General features: G+C 44.6%; 1 protein-coding gene across 2 annotated transcripts in view; it reads right to left on the reverse strand.

The window, feature by feature from the left end:
- Window positions 1–19,111, reverse strand: part of Cacna2d3 (calcium voltage-gated channel auxiliary subunit alpha2delta 3) — an 844,799-nt gene that overhangs the window by 191,981 nt on the left and 633,707 nt on the right. For both annotated transcript variants that reach the window (XM_036199702.1, XM_036199701.1), the window contains 3 exons: window positions 15,568–15,639; window positions 14,076–14,156; window positions 8,078–8,152 (listed from right to left, as the gene is read on the reverse strand). In XM_036199702.1, coding sequence (XP_036055595.1) covers window positions 8,078–8,152; window positions 14,076–14,156; window positions 15,568–15,639 — 228 coding nt within the window. The remainder of the gene's footprint in view (window positions 1–8,077; window positions 8,153–14,075; window positions 14,157–15,567; window positions 15,640–19,111) is intronic.

Raw genomic sequence — 19,111 nt, forward strand, 5'->3', positions numbered from 1 at the left:
TTCCTAAGCAGAAACATCCCTCTAACTGCCCAAGACTCTTTTGCTGGTACCATGCTTGATGTCAGCAGCATCTGTGGGATGTCAGCAAACAGAAGGTCAGAGGGCAGAAGGATGACCGGGGTAGAAGGGCCTGACAACCCACACATGCCCTGACATAATAAGGAGTGAGTGAGTGCTGAAAGCACATGTGGCAGCCACATTTCTCATGTGTTGTAGGAGCATAGTGCCCAGACTCCCAATCATCTGCATCATCCTTCCCACTTGCACCCCTTCCAGCAAAGGGCGATGAAGAAGTTAGACACGTGTGTGTCCTAGCAACAAGTGGCCCAGACAAACAGAGGCAGAGGAGCTTTGAGGAAGAAGAGGGCTTCTCTGAGGTGATCACTGAGTCGAGAGCCGGAGGAAGAGTTTGTCATACACACATAAGATCAGATTCTGAGTTGAAGGGCAGTTCTGGGAGGAACTTGGGATTTCTAAGGAACAGGCCGAAGCCTGAAGACAGGTACAGTTCTAAAAGGATCCTGCTTAAACACCACAAGATGTAAATGCTTTCTAATTATATGGATCTGTTCACAGAACCCATTAGGAGAACTTCAGAAGGTTGTGAGCCCAAGGAAAGAACTCTAACACTGCCTCCACCTCACTTCAGTCCCACCTGCTCTTAGAGCCACCCTCCAATTAGCGCAACATATATTTACACGTACCATGAGGGTACCCAGTCAGTTCCACAGGGGAGGGCCAAACAACACATTCATTGGCATGTCCACCTCTCACTCCATGTACTGAATAACTTTCTACAGGGGCCCACCAATACCCAATGCACAACAGCAAACAGGGCTTGGAAAAATAAACTGTCCATGCACACATAAAACAGAGGAACAGAACAATGATATAGAGTAGGCCAGTGGAGGCGCAACACCAGGATGATATCTTAGGACTCAGTGCCTGGAACAGCTGCATTTGTGTTTCAGTAGGGTGGAGGCCTGTAAGGAGTTAAGGGAGATGACACTATTATCTGTAGAATTTGGCCTTGTGTGAGAGTGAGCCTGAATTTTCCAGGAGAGCACAGATGATTTTTGCCTCCAAAGAGCCCGATTTGGATAACCTGACACCTCGGCTTCTCCCAGTGTGGATAATGCCTTCCACCCACTGTGGCACAATTTGGGTTAGGAAGTCCACATGGTTGAAGAGTAAACCCACATGGCTGACAGAGTCAGTGATGCTTCCCGCCAAAGGAGAGAGTCCATCTGCTGTGGCTTCCCAATGCCAGCCTCTTGTGAATTCTAGCCTCCCACTTCCCCATTAGAGGCCAGACAAGCCGCAGTCTGGGAGGGGGTGGGTAGCCATGACTGACCGCTCTTTTCATCCATGTTCTCTGGAAATGTCTAAGATGTCTGTTCACATCTTAGGCCTGTAGAATCCCGGCAGTTGTCACGGCTAGATGCAACTCTTGAGAACTTGAAATATTGGTCCTAAGTGAGACATGTTCGAATTGTCAAATCGGTATCAGATTTCACAGACTACTACAGAAAGAACGTGAGATGCTGTATTGATTATTTTTATGTTGATTATATGTTAAAGCCTCAATGATTTGAATACATGAGCCAAAATACTATCCTTAAGCTTAATTTCACCTGTGTCCTTCTTTACTCCTTAGATGTGGCTACTGGGAAAATCTGTAACACCACATACAGCTCATCCTGTGGCTCACATTGAGTTCCTGCTCGACAGATTCCTACTATAACTGTACCACGACTGCCCTGAAGTCAGCCACAGAACTGCAGAGACCAGGTCGTTCAGCCACACCCACTATCCAACCACTCTGCCACCCACTTCCTGAGGAGCCAACACAGCACTGTGAACTTAGCCCATCTTGGGGATCTGGGCCAAGGCTCCTGGTTCTGGCACTTTACGGTTATGTGATTTGGGGGAAGTCGCATCTCCCCTCAGTGCCTTGGCTTTCCATAGGTGATGCCTTCCTTATTCACAATGCACCCCAGATTATCAACCCATTGCTCAAGTTGCCCAGGATAACTTCTAAAAATACATCTTGCCTGTCTTTATCCCTCCCAACCTTCCAGAGCCTCTGGAGTCTTCTACGGAGCCCCAGAGTCGCCATGGGGATCTGTCAAATGAAAGCAGCAGCATGTGAAAAGCACCTGGGAATGGTGCCCTTCCCAAAGGGAGGAATCAACACAAACCAGAAAGACACACCAAGAGTAACAACCACAAAAGCAAATGGACCAAAGCTGCCTTTCCCCAGTCTCTTTAGGTCTCCATATCTACATCTAATCCCTTCCCATCAGATCTTCACTTCCTTGAAGCAAAATACATCTTAGTAACCTTGCACAGGCCTAGAATGTAGAAGACCTCCAATGACATCAGAAACATTATACATTTTCACACCCCAGGGGTCCACTGCCCATCTCTTCAACAGTGTATGACTGTTAGTATGACTGATTAGTAAATCTGCATCTGGGATAAAACCTGGAGCTGGGGGTGTGGTTCAGTGGATAGAGAACTTGCCTACCATACAAAAAGCCCTGAATTTCATCCCAGCACCACGTTAACCAGGTGTGAAAACATAGTCAGAAGAGGGAGGGTCAGATGTTCAAAGACAGCCTAGGATATATGAGAATGTATTCTAAAATAACAGAGAGAGATAGAGATAGATAGATAGATAGATAGATAGATAGATAGATAGATAGATGATAGATAGATAGGTAGATAGATAGATAGATAGATAGATGATAGATAGATAGGTAGATAGATAGATAGATAGATGATAGATAGATAGGTAGATAGATAGATAGATAGGTAGATAGATAGATAGGTAGATAGATAGATAGATAGATGATAGATAGATAGGTAGATAGGTAGATAGATAGGTAGATAGATAGATAGATAGATAGGTAGATAGATAGATAGATAGATAGACAGATAGATAGATAGATAGATAGATAGGTAGATAGATAGATAGGTAGATAGATAGACAGACAGACAGACAGACAGACAGACAGACAGATAGATAGGTAGATAGATAGATAGGTAGATAGATAGATAGATAGATAGATAGATAGATAGATAGATAGATAGATAGACAGATAGATAGATAGATAGATAGATAGATAGATAGATAGATAGGTAGATAATGAGAAGAGTACCATATATAATATAATCCCCCCAGCATCTCCCCTACCTCCTGGCCTGCAGACACAGAACAGACAGCTTTTGGCTGATTTTAGCGTGAGCTTTGTGGAAATAAGTCCCAGATTTTTGTCATCCCACCATTCCCTGTGGAATCCTGCCATTGTTGTGGCTGCTAGGAAGGACCTGCTTTGTATTCCCTTGAGGATCTGACCAGGGCTATAGTCCAGGTTTCCTGATGGGGTGGTCAGCTTAAATGCCCTTATCTTCTACAATACAGAGGCAGGCTGATCACCAAAATCCTAACAAAACTATAGGTCATGTTAAAGACAGCCTATTATAGGCTGCTTCTCTCTCTATCTCTTGATAGGCAAAAGAAAAAGACATATATTCAGGGCTCGACATTCTAAGAGACATTGTTAGTAAGAAGGAAAACCAGAACAGTAAGAAATGAAATCTAGGTAACACATGGAAATATTTTGAGCCTGCCTATAAGCATGGTGAAGATCACAAGAAGATGCACAGGTCTGCCACTCCACAGGTGACATTTCTCAGGATCTAATTTTAATCCCAATTGTTGCCAAGTTTCTACTCCTCCCCTCCCCCGCCACCAGGAACAGGTGCTGGCTCTGTCATGGAAGGCCTTCTAGTCCACTGGAAGGCAGCTAGCTACTTCAGCCCTCAGGGCAGTACAGAACAGTCCCATCAGAAACCCAGCAAGGACCTGTCATTTTGACATCAGTGAAGCCATTAGGAAATGACAAGTTGGTGTTAGGGCGGGGGTGGGGGGGGTGGGGATCCTTGATCCTCACAGGGCAGCATGACTTCTGAGTGAGCTTGAGTAAGGCTCCTAGGGTGAGCTGTTTTTGGAGACATTTCATGATTCACACCCAAATTATACAAGATGAAAGAAAATACTGGAGAAAACCAAGCCAAACATGGAGTTTGGGGGAAAGATTTTATTGGACAAATTAGAAAAATATTGGTACTTTGCTTTAGCAAAAGGCACTTCTTTCATCTGGCTGCAAGGGCAGGAACAACCTCAGTGGCAGACAGAAGGGACCATGGGCTGTGTGAAGAGGGCCCTCACCACTCTCCCCAGCCACAACCCTATTCACATTCACCATGCTAATCTGGCAGCCTTGGACAGAACAGAGGAAGGTCCATTTCTAATGACTTCATCTAAGTCTGGGCTGGAGAGGAGGCAAACGGGCTTGAGCGAAGAAGATTGCTCACCTGAGCTGGTCAAGGAAGCTGCTTGTGGCTGTCTACTGTTAGCTGTCTTCCGAAGACCAGCCAAGGCAGATCAATGCCTGACAGACACCAGACTCCTAGCACAACCACAGCATCCACTTACAGCCTTCAAAAGGGCTTGAAGGATCCCTTCGTTCATTTTCTGAGGACTGACTACACATTAGGCAGGAAGAGGGATAGAAAAACACAGAGAATGAAGAAAGCAACCAGAAGACCTGAAGCTCAGACAGCCACCGACACTTTACTGTGTGGCTTCTAGGCTTTGTCTCAATGCTAACTGAGAAACACACACACACACACACACACACACACACACACACACACACACATACACACACTCCCCCTTTTTTCCCTCTAGAAGGCCCACACGGAGCTACATAGCATAGTTGTCTATACTCCAGATTAGAGTGGGCCAAAAATATTGTTCACCACCACCAACATATCCCCTCAAAAACAAGCAAATAAAAGTTATGTGTATGCATGATATATACACACGGGACATTGCAAATGTTTATCAGGATAATCTCCTGAATAATTGAAATGTGTTCTCTAGATGCAGGAGTAATCTTCCAGTATCCTCTTTTCCCATTCTTTAAAGTGGCAAAGCCCAGATCAGCACAGATCAAGGGAGCCAGGACAGATGGAATGCTAAGGTAACTCCCACCACTCTGGTGTCAAGGAACCTGCTGCACTGTGGGATTTCAGACTTAACATTCTCCCGTTCACACTGATGGCAGGGCTGTGGTGTGCACATTCTGAATAAAGCAGTGTTATCAGGGGTGGGAGATTCTCAGAAAGGTTATGTGTGACCTACTCAGTCATAGCTGGGATGAGGCAGGCCTAGATGTTAAGGATGTTAAGGATAAGCTGGGTGAGAGGCCATGCCTTCCACTTAGTGGAGTCAACCTGCACGTGGTGACCATATTTAGATAAGTTAATTCATGTAATTGCCAATGGTGACATCCCCTCTCCAAACCTCTCCTAGACAGCTGATGGCCTCATAGTCATAGACAGATGAGTGGGACAGATGGACCATTGGTCTGGCCATGTCCTTGTCGTGAGTCAGTTGAAACAGATGCATGTGGTTTGTGTTTGGACAAGTGAGCTGTAGAGCATTCGCTTAGACTCCCTCACATATGGAAAGCTGACCCTGGCTATTGCTTCTGGGAAATCCACTCATCCCAGCATTTGAATAATGATATGCATAGCAATGACTCCTGTGTGTGAACATTCACAGGACCAGACACAAATGATGTTGTCTGGAGTGACCTGTTACTCCAGCCTTTCAGCTGCCCTCCCAGTAGACACAGCTCCATAAATAGGCTATTTATTTTCTGTGTGACCAGGAGGTATACATGGTTAGAGAGATATTGAAAGCGCACGTAGAGGACAGCCATTCCCAATGCTATAAAGAGAAGAAAACCACCATGGTGACTTGTGATTTCTGGTTCCATCTCCTTCCTCCTTCAAAAGCTGATAAATAGGAAGTTAATTCATTCCCTAGCAGAAGAGTCGGGTTTGATGATGCCACTGCCTCTGATCTGTTCTAGTTTGGAGCATATAAGTACCAGGAGTCCAAACTCTGCCACACCAAACCCACTTGTGCCCACTCCGACCAATCAAAAACTCCACTTGACAGTTTGGGGTGAGTAATGCAGTAAGCTTTTTAGATTCAAATATATCTTTAGACTTATATAATCTTAAGATATCTGTGGCTTTTTTAATCAGACATCCCAAAAATTCAGAGTTATAACTGAAATCAGCTAAATGGTTAATTCAGTCCTTTAGACACACACATTCATTCATATATGTCTAATATTATAATATAATTACATTATTCCTCCCTCAAAACTGAAAAATAAACAGAAAAACCATTAGGCTACAATTGTCGTGTATATTATATTTAGCATAGTGTGTGTGTGTGTGTGTGTGTGTGTGTGTGTGTGTGTGTGTCTGTGTGTGTGTGTGTGTCTGCATGCTGCAATCAAACATCACCATCAGTCCCATCTAAAAGCAAGCATATGGGATTCATGTGATGTGGTCATGATGACTCCATTAATACCATGGTGATTAGAGCAAAGTTGGATGATGATGGGTCTCTCACAGGGACAGTTTCTAAACAATGATGCAAGTGAGAAGAGAATGGGTTCCCACAGCACTTGGCTGATAAACATTTGCAGAGTTCTCTGCTGCTATGTTCTAATTCTGAGGAAAGGGACAGAGACATCTGCTGTGGGCAGTACTGTGCATTTACGTGTATGTGTGCGCGCGTGTGGATGTTGCCAAGAGAATGATCTCCACATCCTCCACGTAGAAGGCTGTGTTCCTCTTACTACCCATATCTTCTTTAAAATGAACTAAAGGCTCATCAATTGAAGGGGTGTTCACTCTTGCAGTACATTCTAACTAGCCCAGGATGACGAGCCCCGTCACCCTTCCTCTCCACACCTCTCCAGAAGCCACAAGAGATGCTATCAGTGGGTTAGCACCTCTTTCCTCTTCTCTTTATGTTTTTCTTTCTTTTGCATCATAGTGGATCTAATATACCCAGGACAAGCGTTCCCCTGTGATCTACACCGACATCCCTCTGTACACATTTTTTTTTTCCTCTTCTGAGATAGAGTCTCAATGGACTGGCCTTGAACTTGTGATGCTCAAGCACAGCTTCTTCTGAAGAGCCTGGCTGTCCTCTGGGAGACAGTCCTCATTGTTCTCTGGAGGGGTGCTCTAGGCAACCTCCTCATGAGGATCTGGCCTCAGAAGATAGACCATGGACTATCTTGGATTGGCCTCAGATCACCCTTGGAGAAAGTAAAAATAAACAAACAAACAAAAAAGAAAAACAGTGCTTGCTATTGGCTATGACTCAGGTGCTGAAAAATGGAGAACAGTCTTAGCTGTTTCCATTTATCCAGAAAGGTGTTGTGGAGTAGTTTCTGTGAACACTGCATTCCGGCAGTGTAGTAGGGAGAGAAGTCCTGACGAAGTGAGTTTTCAGAGACCTTGTACCTGATTTGTTCTATCAGAACAGATTTCCAGTTAGTGAGTTGTAGTGGGTAGCCATTCCAGCTTTGATCTGGAAGTTCCAACCCCCATTGAGGTTTCAGTAATGGTCATGCCTACAAGGTGAGGCTGAGAGAGGACCCTGAAGACCCGAGATCCAGATGCACTGGCTCTCTTGGTTCCAGGACCCTGGACGCTGGAGGTAGACCGAGCAGAGTTCTCCAGAGAACACCACTGGACTGCGCCATACCTTTCCCAGACCCTGCAACCTACCCCTTCATTTGTAAGTTACCCCACAAAATAAACTTCCCTTTTAACTATGTGGAGTGGCCTTAATAATTTAATAATCACTAATAGTGAGTCTAGGGCTAGAATATGAATATTCATTATAATGGGCTTCAAACTCAGTGGCATTAAAGGAAAAATTTCCAAAATACTGATAGACTTCTATTAAAATGAATAAATGCATTTAGATATATATGGATTTACATAGAAGAACATGGTAGAAACTATGATTTCTCTTTAGCACTATACACTGTGAGTCAAAATAGTAGTTTGTGGCTATGCAAACAGCCTCTTTAACACCATGAACTGAGTGGTTTTCTCATGAAAACCACTGCAAGGTACTGTTGCTGCAGAGCTGAAGATATTCAGGAATGGACGCTCCTCTTACCAGCGGCCTGAGCTCCGGGTGCGTCAAGATATATCCATTATTCGTGATGGCGAAGGCGTAACCATGAATTCCTAACTGTAAGAGGAAAGCAAAAGAAACCTTCATTAGCTGGTCCCCAGGCGGATTCACAAAGCACAAAGCAGCCTGATCTGAGTAATTTACAGCTTAAACTTGGCATTCATAACCCTTATCAGCACAATATTTCATTAAAATGAATGCAAGGCACTGATCCCTGACATTTGGTGGAAATGTGGACCTGTCACAGATAAGCTCAGCAAACAGCACAATCTGAAATGTCATAGCCCCACACTGGCATCCTATGGCTTTATTTTTATTTATTTAAAACAAGACAATTACTTTTTAGAAAAACTGACCAAGTCATGAATATTTTTGGAAAGGGGAGCATGTCCAAGCAAACAGAATTTTTTTGGCTGGGGCATTTTCTCCCTCATCTAGATGAGGAAGAGGGAGAGTGGCCCTCATACCGTCTCACTTCCAGGCATCTCTTGTCCCACACTCACAGGGACCATTTCTAACATCACTCTCCTGCTCTGTCCTCTCCAGAATCCTTAAGGTGTCCACGGAGCCCTACCAGCCCTATGTGGGGGGCAGCCAGTCCCTTTATATCCTGTCATTTTTACTGTGGCTGCCAAGCTTTTCCATGCATGCTTCCATCCACACAAAGCCCGAGTAATTTTCTATCCAGAGCCTCACTTAATTTATGTTTTCTGACTACATGGGACTATGGGAAATAGTTTGGGAGCAATGAAATGTTTTATTAGCTTTAAAAAGTATGTAATCAAATTTAACACTGCACTTATTTAAATAATAATCCCAGCTTTTTGACAATATTTCTATTACACACTTGACTGCACCCATTGGCTACAATAAATTTACCTACAAATCATTCGTGTATTAAAATGGCCTCTGGCGTAAAACCCATACTGATTCTCATATTCATTCTCTCTCTCTCTCCTCTCTCTCTCTTCCTTTCTCTTCCTCTCTCTCTCTCTCTCTCTCTCTCTCTCTCTCTCTCTCTCTCTCTCTGTTTCTCTCTCTCTCTCTCTCTGTCTCTCTCTCAATTATAACCCACTTTTGCCAGAGCAGTGAAAAGAGAGAGGGAAAAAATGCCTATTTTCTATCTGAGGGATCATTTCACAGTTCTGAGCCCTTTCTTACTCCTCCTTTAGACACCCCGCCACTCACAGTCCTGCATATGATACTATTAAATGATCCAGACAACAGGGTTTACAAACCAGGAGTGACCCTGTCTGCTTGTTAGCTTAACGTCAAGGTGATGTGAAATGAACTTCAGAGAATTTAACACCAGCAATTAAAAGTTTCCGTTGTATTACATAAAGCAAATACGCCTGCGGTCGTCAAGGGCAACAGACGTTTCTCCCGGTCTTACCTTGCACAGCGAGTCTTAATAACATTCTACTTGACTCTAATGATAAAAGTATATTTCATTATGCTGAGAAAGATAAACCCAAGATTTCCTATCCTTTGAGATGCCTATCGCCTCTTTCATCTTGTCTCCTGGAAGAATGTCAGACAGTCAACACTGCATTAATTATCGTTATTAAGTCCTGGTTTAATATGGGCTGGAAGGGTCAGGAAGGGCTCTGGGAGATTGACTTCTTCCATTAAAGGCAAGAGTTGGGTTTGCCTGGAAATTCAAACTCAGCATCAGACCAAACAAATGGTATTTTATAGTCAGCTAATGCAGCCAGTGTCTTCCAACACAGCTGACTTTGCCTCTCCCTCTGCTGTGGGTCTCAAGAGAAGGTTGGTCTCAATGCTCCACTCTTCCCTGGCATAGCACTTTACAAATGAGAACCATCTAAGAGGGTATGACTGGTAGTCAAGGCATCGATTACTAAATGTCTGCCTCCCTCCTCCAGATGTAAGAGCCATGAGGGCAAAAGTCAGAGCATATGGTTAAAAATGGTCAGAGGGGAGGATGGGAAGGGGACAGGGAGGGACACAGGGAAAGAAGGAAGAAGAGAAGAGGAGGCAGAGGAGGAATAAAAACTGGCACAGACTGTACACGCTAAGCCCTCCTTTGTGCTTCTTCCCTGGGAATACAAGGGGTCTGGCCTTTCCATCCCAGCATCCTCTCCCTGACCACCTGCTGTCTCTGCAGCCTAATGCCCATTTGTGGCCCACTAGACTCCGACTCTGCCCTCTTGCCAGCCGCTAGATGACACCACTGTTCTGCACACTTCCTGGTAGACTCCCAACAGCCTGAGTCTCTGGGATTTCCTTTTTCGGCTCTCCCTGCTTTAAGAACTGATTGCTACCTCCTCCTCACCATTTCCTCCACTGCCAGCACCCCCCTTCTTCCTCTCACTCCTTTGTCGTTCCTCAGGTCCCAGCTCTCCTTCAGACCCCCTCCCCAGTGGTTCCTGCCTACCTTAACTCTACTTTCCATTTTGAGCATTTGCACCCACGGCTTTTGTTCTCCCAAGGGCTCTGCTTCCCTGAGCTCTCTCACGGGAGGCAGTCCACACCCCCAATGGTGGCTCTGTAAGTTCTTCCTCCTCCTCCTCCTCCTCCTCCTCCTCCTCCTCCTCCTCCTCCTCTTCTTCTTCTTCTTCTTCTTCTTTTTTTTTTTTTTTTTTTGTTTTTTTTTTTGTTTTTCCAGACATGGTTTCTCTGTGTAGCTTTGTGCCTTTCCTGGAACTCAATTGGTAGACCAAGCTGGCCTCGAACTCACAGAGATCCACCTGGCTCTGCCTCCCGAGTGCTGGGATTAAAGGCGTGCGCCACCACTGCCTGGCAGTTCTTCCTCTTCTCTAGGTAGGTGGGACTAGGACTTCCTAGACTCCCCTCCCCCACCGTTAAAAACTCCAGCATCTCCTTAGCCTGTTACCTTTACCCTCAGTCTTCCAAACCAAACAATCATGACATATTTTCTCTGTGACATTCCTCAGGTGCAGGCCTGCCTCCTTGTACTGTCATCATTATATCGCTACAATTTCCAAAAACAGTACTAGCCATTCTCCAGGCCTCAGAGACACACCAGCATTGAAGGCAATTCAAACCATGCTTCCTGTGTAAGACATAGAAAACCCCTTTGGTGTGTGAGATGGGTTTTGTGAGTCTACCCATCAGGCCTCCCTGGTACCTAAGTAGCCACACCATCTCCTTCAGCTGCTGCCCTCAGCCCCTGGCAGTACTCTTTCCTACATAGGCCTGCTCTCAGGTACCAGCCTCCTGCAGCCCCTGCAGATAAACTCTTCGCCCATTCCCCTCCTGGCCTCCTGACCATCTCCTGTACATTTCCAACTCTGTTCTTGCTTTCCTCCTTCCCATTCCATTTATAAAAACCACAAGAAGATTTCCATTTCTTCTTCGCACAAGGCAGAAAAATGGTACCTGGACCTTCTTGCTTCTTAACCCTCCTTAGGTACCCTTCCTTCCTCTGTCTGGTTTTAGAAAGCACTCAGGGCTGAACCTCTTCTGGGAGAAGGACCTCTTGTTGGAAGGGGCTCCTGCACCCACCTTGGGCTTCTGCAGCCCTCAGCACCACATCAGGCACTCAGTTAAATCTGTCTGCACTCTAGGCACTTACAGCTTTACTCACACTATCTTGATGATCTTGAAGAACAGAACCAAAGTAAATAGTAAAAATATGAGCCGAAAAGAAGCTGATCTGCTTCCACATACACAGCCCGCCCTTCTCAACCCTGTGCCTAACTTGCTGGATGTTCGCAAACTGAACATCCTGAGAAAACTGCATTCGAATTTTCTGGGTGCTGGTTGGTGACTCTTGGAGATAATCTGATGAAGCTATAGGAAGCAAGATTGTGAAGCCTCCAAATGCAGCCTGTATATGGATCTCTCTGAGAATCAAAACTTCATAAAGTGACAATGGACACTGATGGTTTTGGCCAAATATCAATATGCTGACGGAATCCCTAAGCCTCATTTTATCTGGAACACAGCCAGTCCCCCTGTCCATTTGCATGTTCAGTCCTGTGGAGTAACAGGGAACAGATTGGACACAGAACCTTCCAGCACAAGGAGTTGCCAAACAGGCCCTGGATCCACAGCTCGCTCCCCTGCTTTCCTGGAGGCCAGGAGCTGTGCAGACCCTGTCCCTGGGAGAGGAGCATGTCCCTTCCAAGCAAGAGCCTTCAGGCTAATGAAGTGAACCCAATTATAAAATAGCTCATTATGGTAACAGAGGCCACGGTGTCTGGAAATTATTGCTGGGGTGTCTGGGATTCTTAATAAAAATTATAGGAAGTCTGATGACTTGCAGGAAAATAAATGAAGCTTAGGGAGAAAGAACAATCCTTGGGAGAATCCCCAGAGCTAAGAGCTGAAGCATCCTTATACAGTGTTGACCAAGAGGGCAAATGTGACCTGGATCCTGCTCCCTAAAGTTTCTCCAATCCTGCTGGCCCCAGCTCTACCTGGCTGACATGCACACTTTCCCAAAGCTCTTTATGGAAATGGAAGAGGGACAGATATCTTCAGTCAATGTGGACCATACCTCTGTCTCCAGTTTTCCCACCAGGCTCAGGGAAAGCACAGAACACATTCCCAGGGATGCTGATTAACTTACTCCCCATAGCTGACTTTCCTCTCTTCTTCTAAGTTCACTGTGTTCTGCCGATCTCTTACTAGGTGGGTGATGTTGAACAGGTAACAATGCATGTGGAGTACTTTGGAGGACACCAACCACATGGTAAGAATAATATGCTATTTTTCATTATTTCTATGATTTTAACTATGTCTTAACTATCATGATAATTGCTCTCATTCCCAGTGATATTGGGGTCCTAGACGTTAAAAATCATGGCTTTTCTGTACACCAGTTTCTTTTGCTATAAAGTTGGGGTGAAAGGTGCCTACCTATTATTAACACATCTTAGACCTCTTCCCAGTAGAGGAAAATTTGAGAAACTGACCCAGAAGGTATGTTGACATTCCATTTTCCATCCATTCTTCCTTGATTCATTTGGTACATATCAAATAGTGACCAGTGTTTGGATTTCGACACATCCTCACTGAAACTGGAACTTCAGACTCTTTTGAAACACTATAAGCGGATGCCTTCCTTAAACAGTGGTCCCTGGTTATGGACACCAAGGTCTGGGATTTCAACAAAAGTCCACTCTCCTTGGGACATGCAGCCTTCCTCTTCCCATACTTGGCTTTCATTGTTTGAGGCTCTGTCATTTATACTACTTGACCAGTCTGAGAGTCTTGGTGGGAGAAGGTGGCTATCCCCTCCTGATATTCATGGAGTCCTTCCTACTTTCTTGTTTCTCCAGAAGGTTGGCAAGGTCAGTCGATGCCTGAGCCAGCCTCAACCAATCAGATAAAGAAGCCACCCAAAGAATATGATCATGAGCACCAGTAGATTCTGGGCCTGGCCTCATCCTTCATAAAAGCAGATGGAGCCTTTGCCAACCAGAGTGAGCCTAAAGATAGCTGGGTGGGCCAGCTAGTCCACCTTGGACTGGGAAGGAGAGAAAGGATGCAACTCTAGACAATAGGTAGAGCCCTTTGCCCAGTGGGCCACTAAGACCTTCAGTGTGCCTCATGCTTTCCTCACTTGGGGGCCCTGGAGACAGTGCTGTGTGCCTATACTGGACCTTGAGTGGGCCAGCTCCCTTCCCATATATTGATTTGTTTTTCTCTCCACCAGCAAATGGGGAAGTTTTCTCCATGGGAATTCAAGGAGCCTCCGTGCCAGCCAACCATGTCAGTGTTGAAAGGAAAATACAAGGACCTCATCAGAACTCACAGTTTTGCAGGAGTCTTTATACTGAGGTTAGAGGAGATAATAGTGAAACAAATCTATTTAAATTAAGAAATAACCATCAAGGAACAGTACAGATAATACAAAAGCAGGCAATAGACTATGATCATGGTAAGGAGAACTCTGCCCAAGGAGCAGGTGGAGTCTTGAGCCAGACCTCTGTGAAATCAACACTTCTGATCCCTCTTTGGGATGGGCCACAGTGAATTAGTGTATTACCTTGTATTTGGGGATGGTCTTCAGAAGTTCTTTTACTGGGACATCTGTGCCAACCACACCCAGAAGAATGCCCTTTGACCTCTGCAGGAAATAGACATTAAGCAGAATACAATAGATTACTGTCTGATGCCTTCTCTGAGACCACTAACTCAGAGCTCTATAGGTTTCTTGTTTCACCTTCCACTCAAATTATAGCTCTCCAAGAAGGGAGTGTCTCTGGGCTAATAGCAGCATTCTTGTGCTAAGACATTCTAGTGCTCACCTTCTTCCTGAAAACTGAAACATGATGTGTAGGAGCCTAGAAGTTTCATGGCCAAGAACTCTGATTATGAACTAGCTTCTAGCAGAGCTTTCTGCAGGAGAGATATGGTAGCAACTGGTTTTTTGTTTTGTTTTGGTTTTTGGAGACAGGGTTTCTCTGTGTAGTTTTGGTGCCTGTCCAGGCTGGCCTTGAATTCAGAGATCTGCCTTGCTCTACCTCTGGAGTGCTGGGATTAAAGGCATGTGCCACCACCACCTGGCTAACTGGTTTTTGTTTGTTTGTTTGTTTGTTTTTGTTTTTTGTTTTTTCCCATGTACACCACCATCTGCACCCATGAAGGAGATACCTAGTGGCCAAAGGGAGACAGATTTCTTTTTAAAAATAGCATTGTGGAACCAATGTCCCCAATTTTTCAGGGGAGGTTGTCACTGTGATTGCTGAAACTCTCAATAACAGAAAGACCATTGGGAAGAACACACACACTGCTGCTGTCTGTTGCTGTGTGCTTTTGTTTGTGGTTTGAAGAGGGTTACAGAAAACTCACATTCACTCAGAACTTCAGTGGTACTTCAGATCTAATGGCATTTGAAAAATAGGGTCTTTGCAGATACCATAGCTAAAGACCTCCTGAAGAATCACCTGAGATTCACAGAGACACTTAAACATAATTACTGGTCTCCTTAGGAAAGGAGAGATGGGGGTGTAGAGAGAAGGACACATACAAACGATGTAATGTGGAATGATGTTGCCACGGACCAAGGGATGTGGGGCTCCACAGCCAGAAATAACAAGGAAATATTCTTCCCTTGTTTCTATGAAGGGACCCTGGCTCTGTCAACATCTTGATTTCAGACTCTCAAGATCCATAACTATTTGGTAAACCATCCCATTTTGCAGTACTTTGATACCTTGCTCCAAGAAATTAATCAAAGATAACCGAGGAGAGGTGCAGCCACCATAGTCAAGAGTTGTCTGGGAATTACCCTCCTCTGGTCATTGAGTATCTAAATTTTAGAGAGGGACTACAGATGCTAAGAACTCTGCCCATCCCTCTTATTTACATTTGGCTCACTTGCCCTCACAGTGAATTAAAACCAGAGGAATAAACTCACATGCAGTATCCTTGTGGGTGGGGAGAAGAAGAGGCCACCAGAGCTTACAGAGCTTAGATACAAACTATTTGAGAAATGACCCCCCCAGCACCAAGTAGAGACACAGTGTCATACTCACAGTTTCATTCTGCTTACTAAACACAGGCATGGCCACTGTGGTCATCAGGACGAGGCCCTGATCATCAGCAAGCTGGGTGGAGAGAGGAAAGACAGTTACTGGGTATGCTGTGGATGCCTTGGTATAGAGGCCTCCTGTTGACCAGCTCAACCTTTCAAGCCACAGGCTGCCGAGAAAGAATCCTTGGGATCCTTTGACAGGGTGGGAGCACAGAATCTCTCTACCTGATCTGCAGGGCCAGGCCCAGGCCCAGACTGGAAACCCACCTGTCAGTCACTCTGGTTGATGCAACTGGGTTCAATTCTTTTTTGCCTGAGATGACCTTCATTTGGATTTCAGTGATTTGTTTTATTACAACACATCAACTTTTCTATTTTCCTCTCAGACATTTGTGTTTAGTGTGTGTTCTAATGACACTTCTGATAATGCAGGATCAGAAACATCAGACCTCAGGGGCCTCATGAAATGTCCTTCAGGGAGGGAATAGAACCCAGAGCTCTTACTATCCCCAAGACAGGCAGGCCAGTCAAGCCCCTTCACCTCTTCAGATTCCTGAATGCTAGTCCCGAATGGAAAGCAAAGGAAAAGACAGCTTTAGCATATGACCTGAAAATCACCAGGAGGAAACTAATCACTGCTTCCAAAGGAATTACTCCTGAAATCGGAAGTAACCCTGCAATGTTTTCAGCTGCATACAGACACTCTGAGACCTCTGGGCACATCTGCTTTTCATACTGTGCTGGGAGGAGGGGAACAGGTTGTAACAGCTGTTCTGCTCCAGTAACAAATGGGGAAACAGAGTCTCAGAACACAGTAGTGGGCTTTGGTTCAAGACCAGCCTAGCTCTGATTCTCAGCTTTTAGCTTCTTAGCTGCACTAGTCAGGCCTTCCTGGCTTCACAGGAAGATGCACCAGTACCATCCCTGGCATGGGACTCTGTCATAGAGGCACTCAGCACCCAAAGGATGCTAGCTAGATTCTTTTCTCTGCCCTCGGGTCATACAGCAAGTACATGGCAAAATTAGACTAAAGGAAAAGAGCAAAGACTTTTTTGGCACAGCTGGCAAGCAACACAGTTGATTGTACAAACCCAATGGGAGGGAAATTCTTTCTGTTCCCTATCTTCCTTGAGCACCCACTGCGGAGCACTCTGAGGTCTGGACTCCACCATCTTCAGTCTCTGGCATGTTTTGATGTTCTACTCACTTTTCCATTGGTTTAGTTCCATGGAGCAATTGGTGCTCTCTCCATGGAGTAATTAGGTGCTTTTCCATCACACTTCTTTTTTAGAAAGAGGCCACACCTAAGGAGATAATTCTAGAATCTAAGTGATCGACAGCTATACAGATTTTCTAGTGTCTCCTGCAAAAGTCACTGAAATTAGACTTAGTGCATCTTTTCTATTGTTTTCTTGTTTAGTTTTTTGTTGTTGTTGTTTTTGTTTTGTTTTGTTTTGAGAAAGTCTTATATAGCCCAGGCTGTACTTAAATTGTACTCCTGTTTACTTAGTACTCAGCAAGTTACATATGTATCATGCCTATTATTGTTGTTCTGATGGACCTTGCTGCTTACAATGGGATGCCAGAGACTCCAGAGCACTCCAGTGCTCGGCATACATGCAAAACTTCAGGACCTATTCTAGACTTTGCAAATAGGAATCCTTATTTTAATAATCAGTGTGCATTAAACCAAGAGAGATTGTTACAGGGAGATCTTCCACATCTCATCTCCATTCACAGTTTCAGAAGCAACAGAAGCACTGCCAGATGTTAGAAAAAAATTCCCGATAGAAATGGAGGGGGCATGCTAATCTTGCATCGGTTTCGAAATGAGCCTGTGATCCTCTATGAAAAAGGAGGCAAAATGTCATGGTCTTGAAGGACCAGGAAACCTGTGGTATCTTCCTGGCTAACTGTGCTGTCTGTCCACTTGTCTGATCAAGTACTGTTCTGGATGATGGCAGGGAAGATCCTTTCACTGATAAAACTCAGATTCAAACAGGAAGACTTTGAAAAAAGCAGATGCCCTCCACAATTTGGGTGGGCCTCATCCAATCAGGTGGAGGTTTTAAGAGGGTAGACACACCTTGCAAAGATGGAAGACTTCTGCCTCCAGTTTGACTTTGAACTCAACATTGAAACATCAACTCTTCCTGTAATTTTCAGGTCACCAACTGGCTCCACAGATTCGAATTTATTAGAGTATACATTTATATTCTTTAATCTAAAACTCACCCCAAATATAAGTCTGCGTGTATGTAGGTATTTATATGCACATATGCATACGCACAAAGGCTGTCTTTATATGCTTATATATGTACACAATATATTATCCGCATGCTTTCTCTGTAGAGGTTTTCTTACTGCCCTGTCTTTTCCAAGACCTCTGACTAATCGGCATGTTACTCAAACAACTTGCTAGGCATTAGAATAAGAAAATCATTTATTTTCTAATATTAATAACCAAATTGTATTAACTCAAGACAATGTTGACAGTTTTTGTTGTGCCAAAAATCAAGTCAGCCAGCATATGCAGTATAGTAATTGTTTATGGAAACGCAGTTTCAACTTCTACTAAAAATACTTAAAGTATAATATGGCAGCCATTGGAGGTCCACAAGCAGACCCAGTCCACAGTAAACAGCTCTCTTTGCATTAGACATCCCATTTCCCAACTCCTTGATTAATCCTTGGTGCTATACAGAAACACTAATTTGAGCTGATCCATAACCCTGGACAATTTCCACTTTGCAACTCAAATCAAAATTTCAAGCAATGCCAACATGGATCACGATGAAACCAAAACACACCACTGACAGTAATGAGAAATGAAGCTTTTTCCCTGCAACCAGTGAAAGTCAGTTATAAATCACGAGTAATTGTCCTGGCACAAATGCAAGATCAGGGGAAATGGACTTCCAAGCGGCCCGCCAGAGTATAATAGTATCAGCTTCACTGGGGAAGGAAAAGATCCTTATACTATTGCACTTGTTCTAGAACCATTCATCTGTAACCAGCCCCAGGGAAACAGAAGAAACTCAGTAAGTCCAGGCAGTTCACATGTGGGAATATAATCTTGTGTACTCTTCTGCTAGGGGATGTGGCCCACTTGTAGACTGGCTTGGCCAGAGTTCCAACCTGCAGGCTTTCTGTGGAACCCAGCTTGTCCTATGGACAAAGAACCCTGAAACAGCACGTGTACAATATTATGACCCTCAGCCACCCTCCATCAGCCCTTGTCTCCCCCGTTTGACCTCTGTGTATCTGAAACATTTCGTGGAGGAGAAAATCAATCTGAAGTGTGTTTGCACCATAAGTACTTTATGATCCGAAGGCATTGCATGCTGCTGTCACAGGAAGGAGCAGTCAGACCTCCAAGCAGAGATTATGCAGCCAACCATGGCCAGAAGCCCTCTGTCTCTGACACTCACTAGGGGTTGCCAGCTTTTCTGTGGCCCCCAACCTGAAGCTGCTGCTGAGGCAAGACCAGAACCTAGGATTCATGTTCAAGGCTTCCAAGAAAAATGTAGACACAGAATCAACAC

Source organism: Onychomys torridus, chromosome 9 (assembly GCF_903995425.1).
Source record: "Onychomys torridus chromosome 9, mOncTor1.1, whole genome shotgun sequence".
Lineage (NCBI taxonomy): Eukaryota > Metazoa > Chordata > Mammalia > Rodentia > Cricetidae > Onychomys > Onychomys torridus.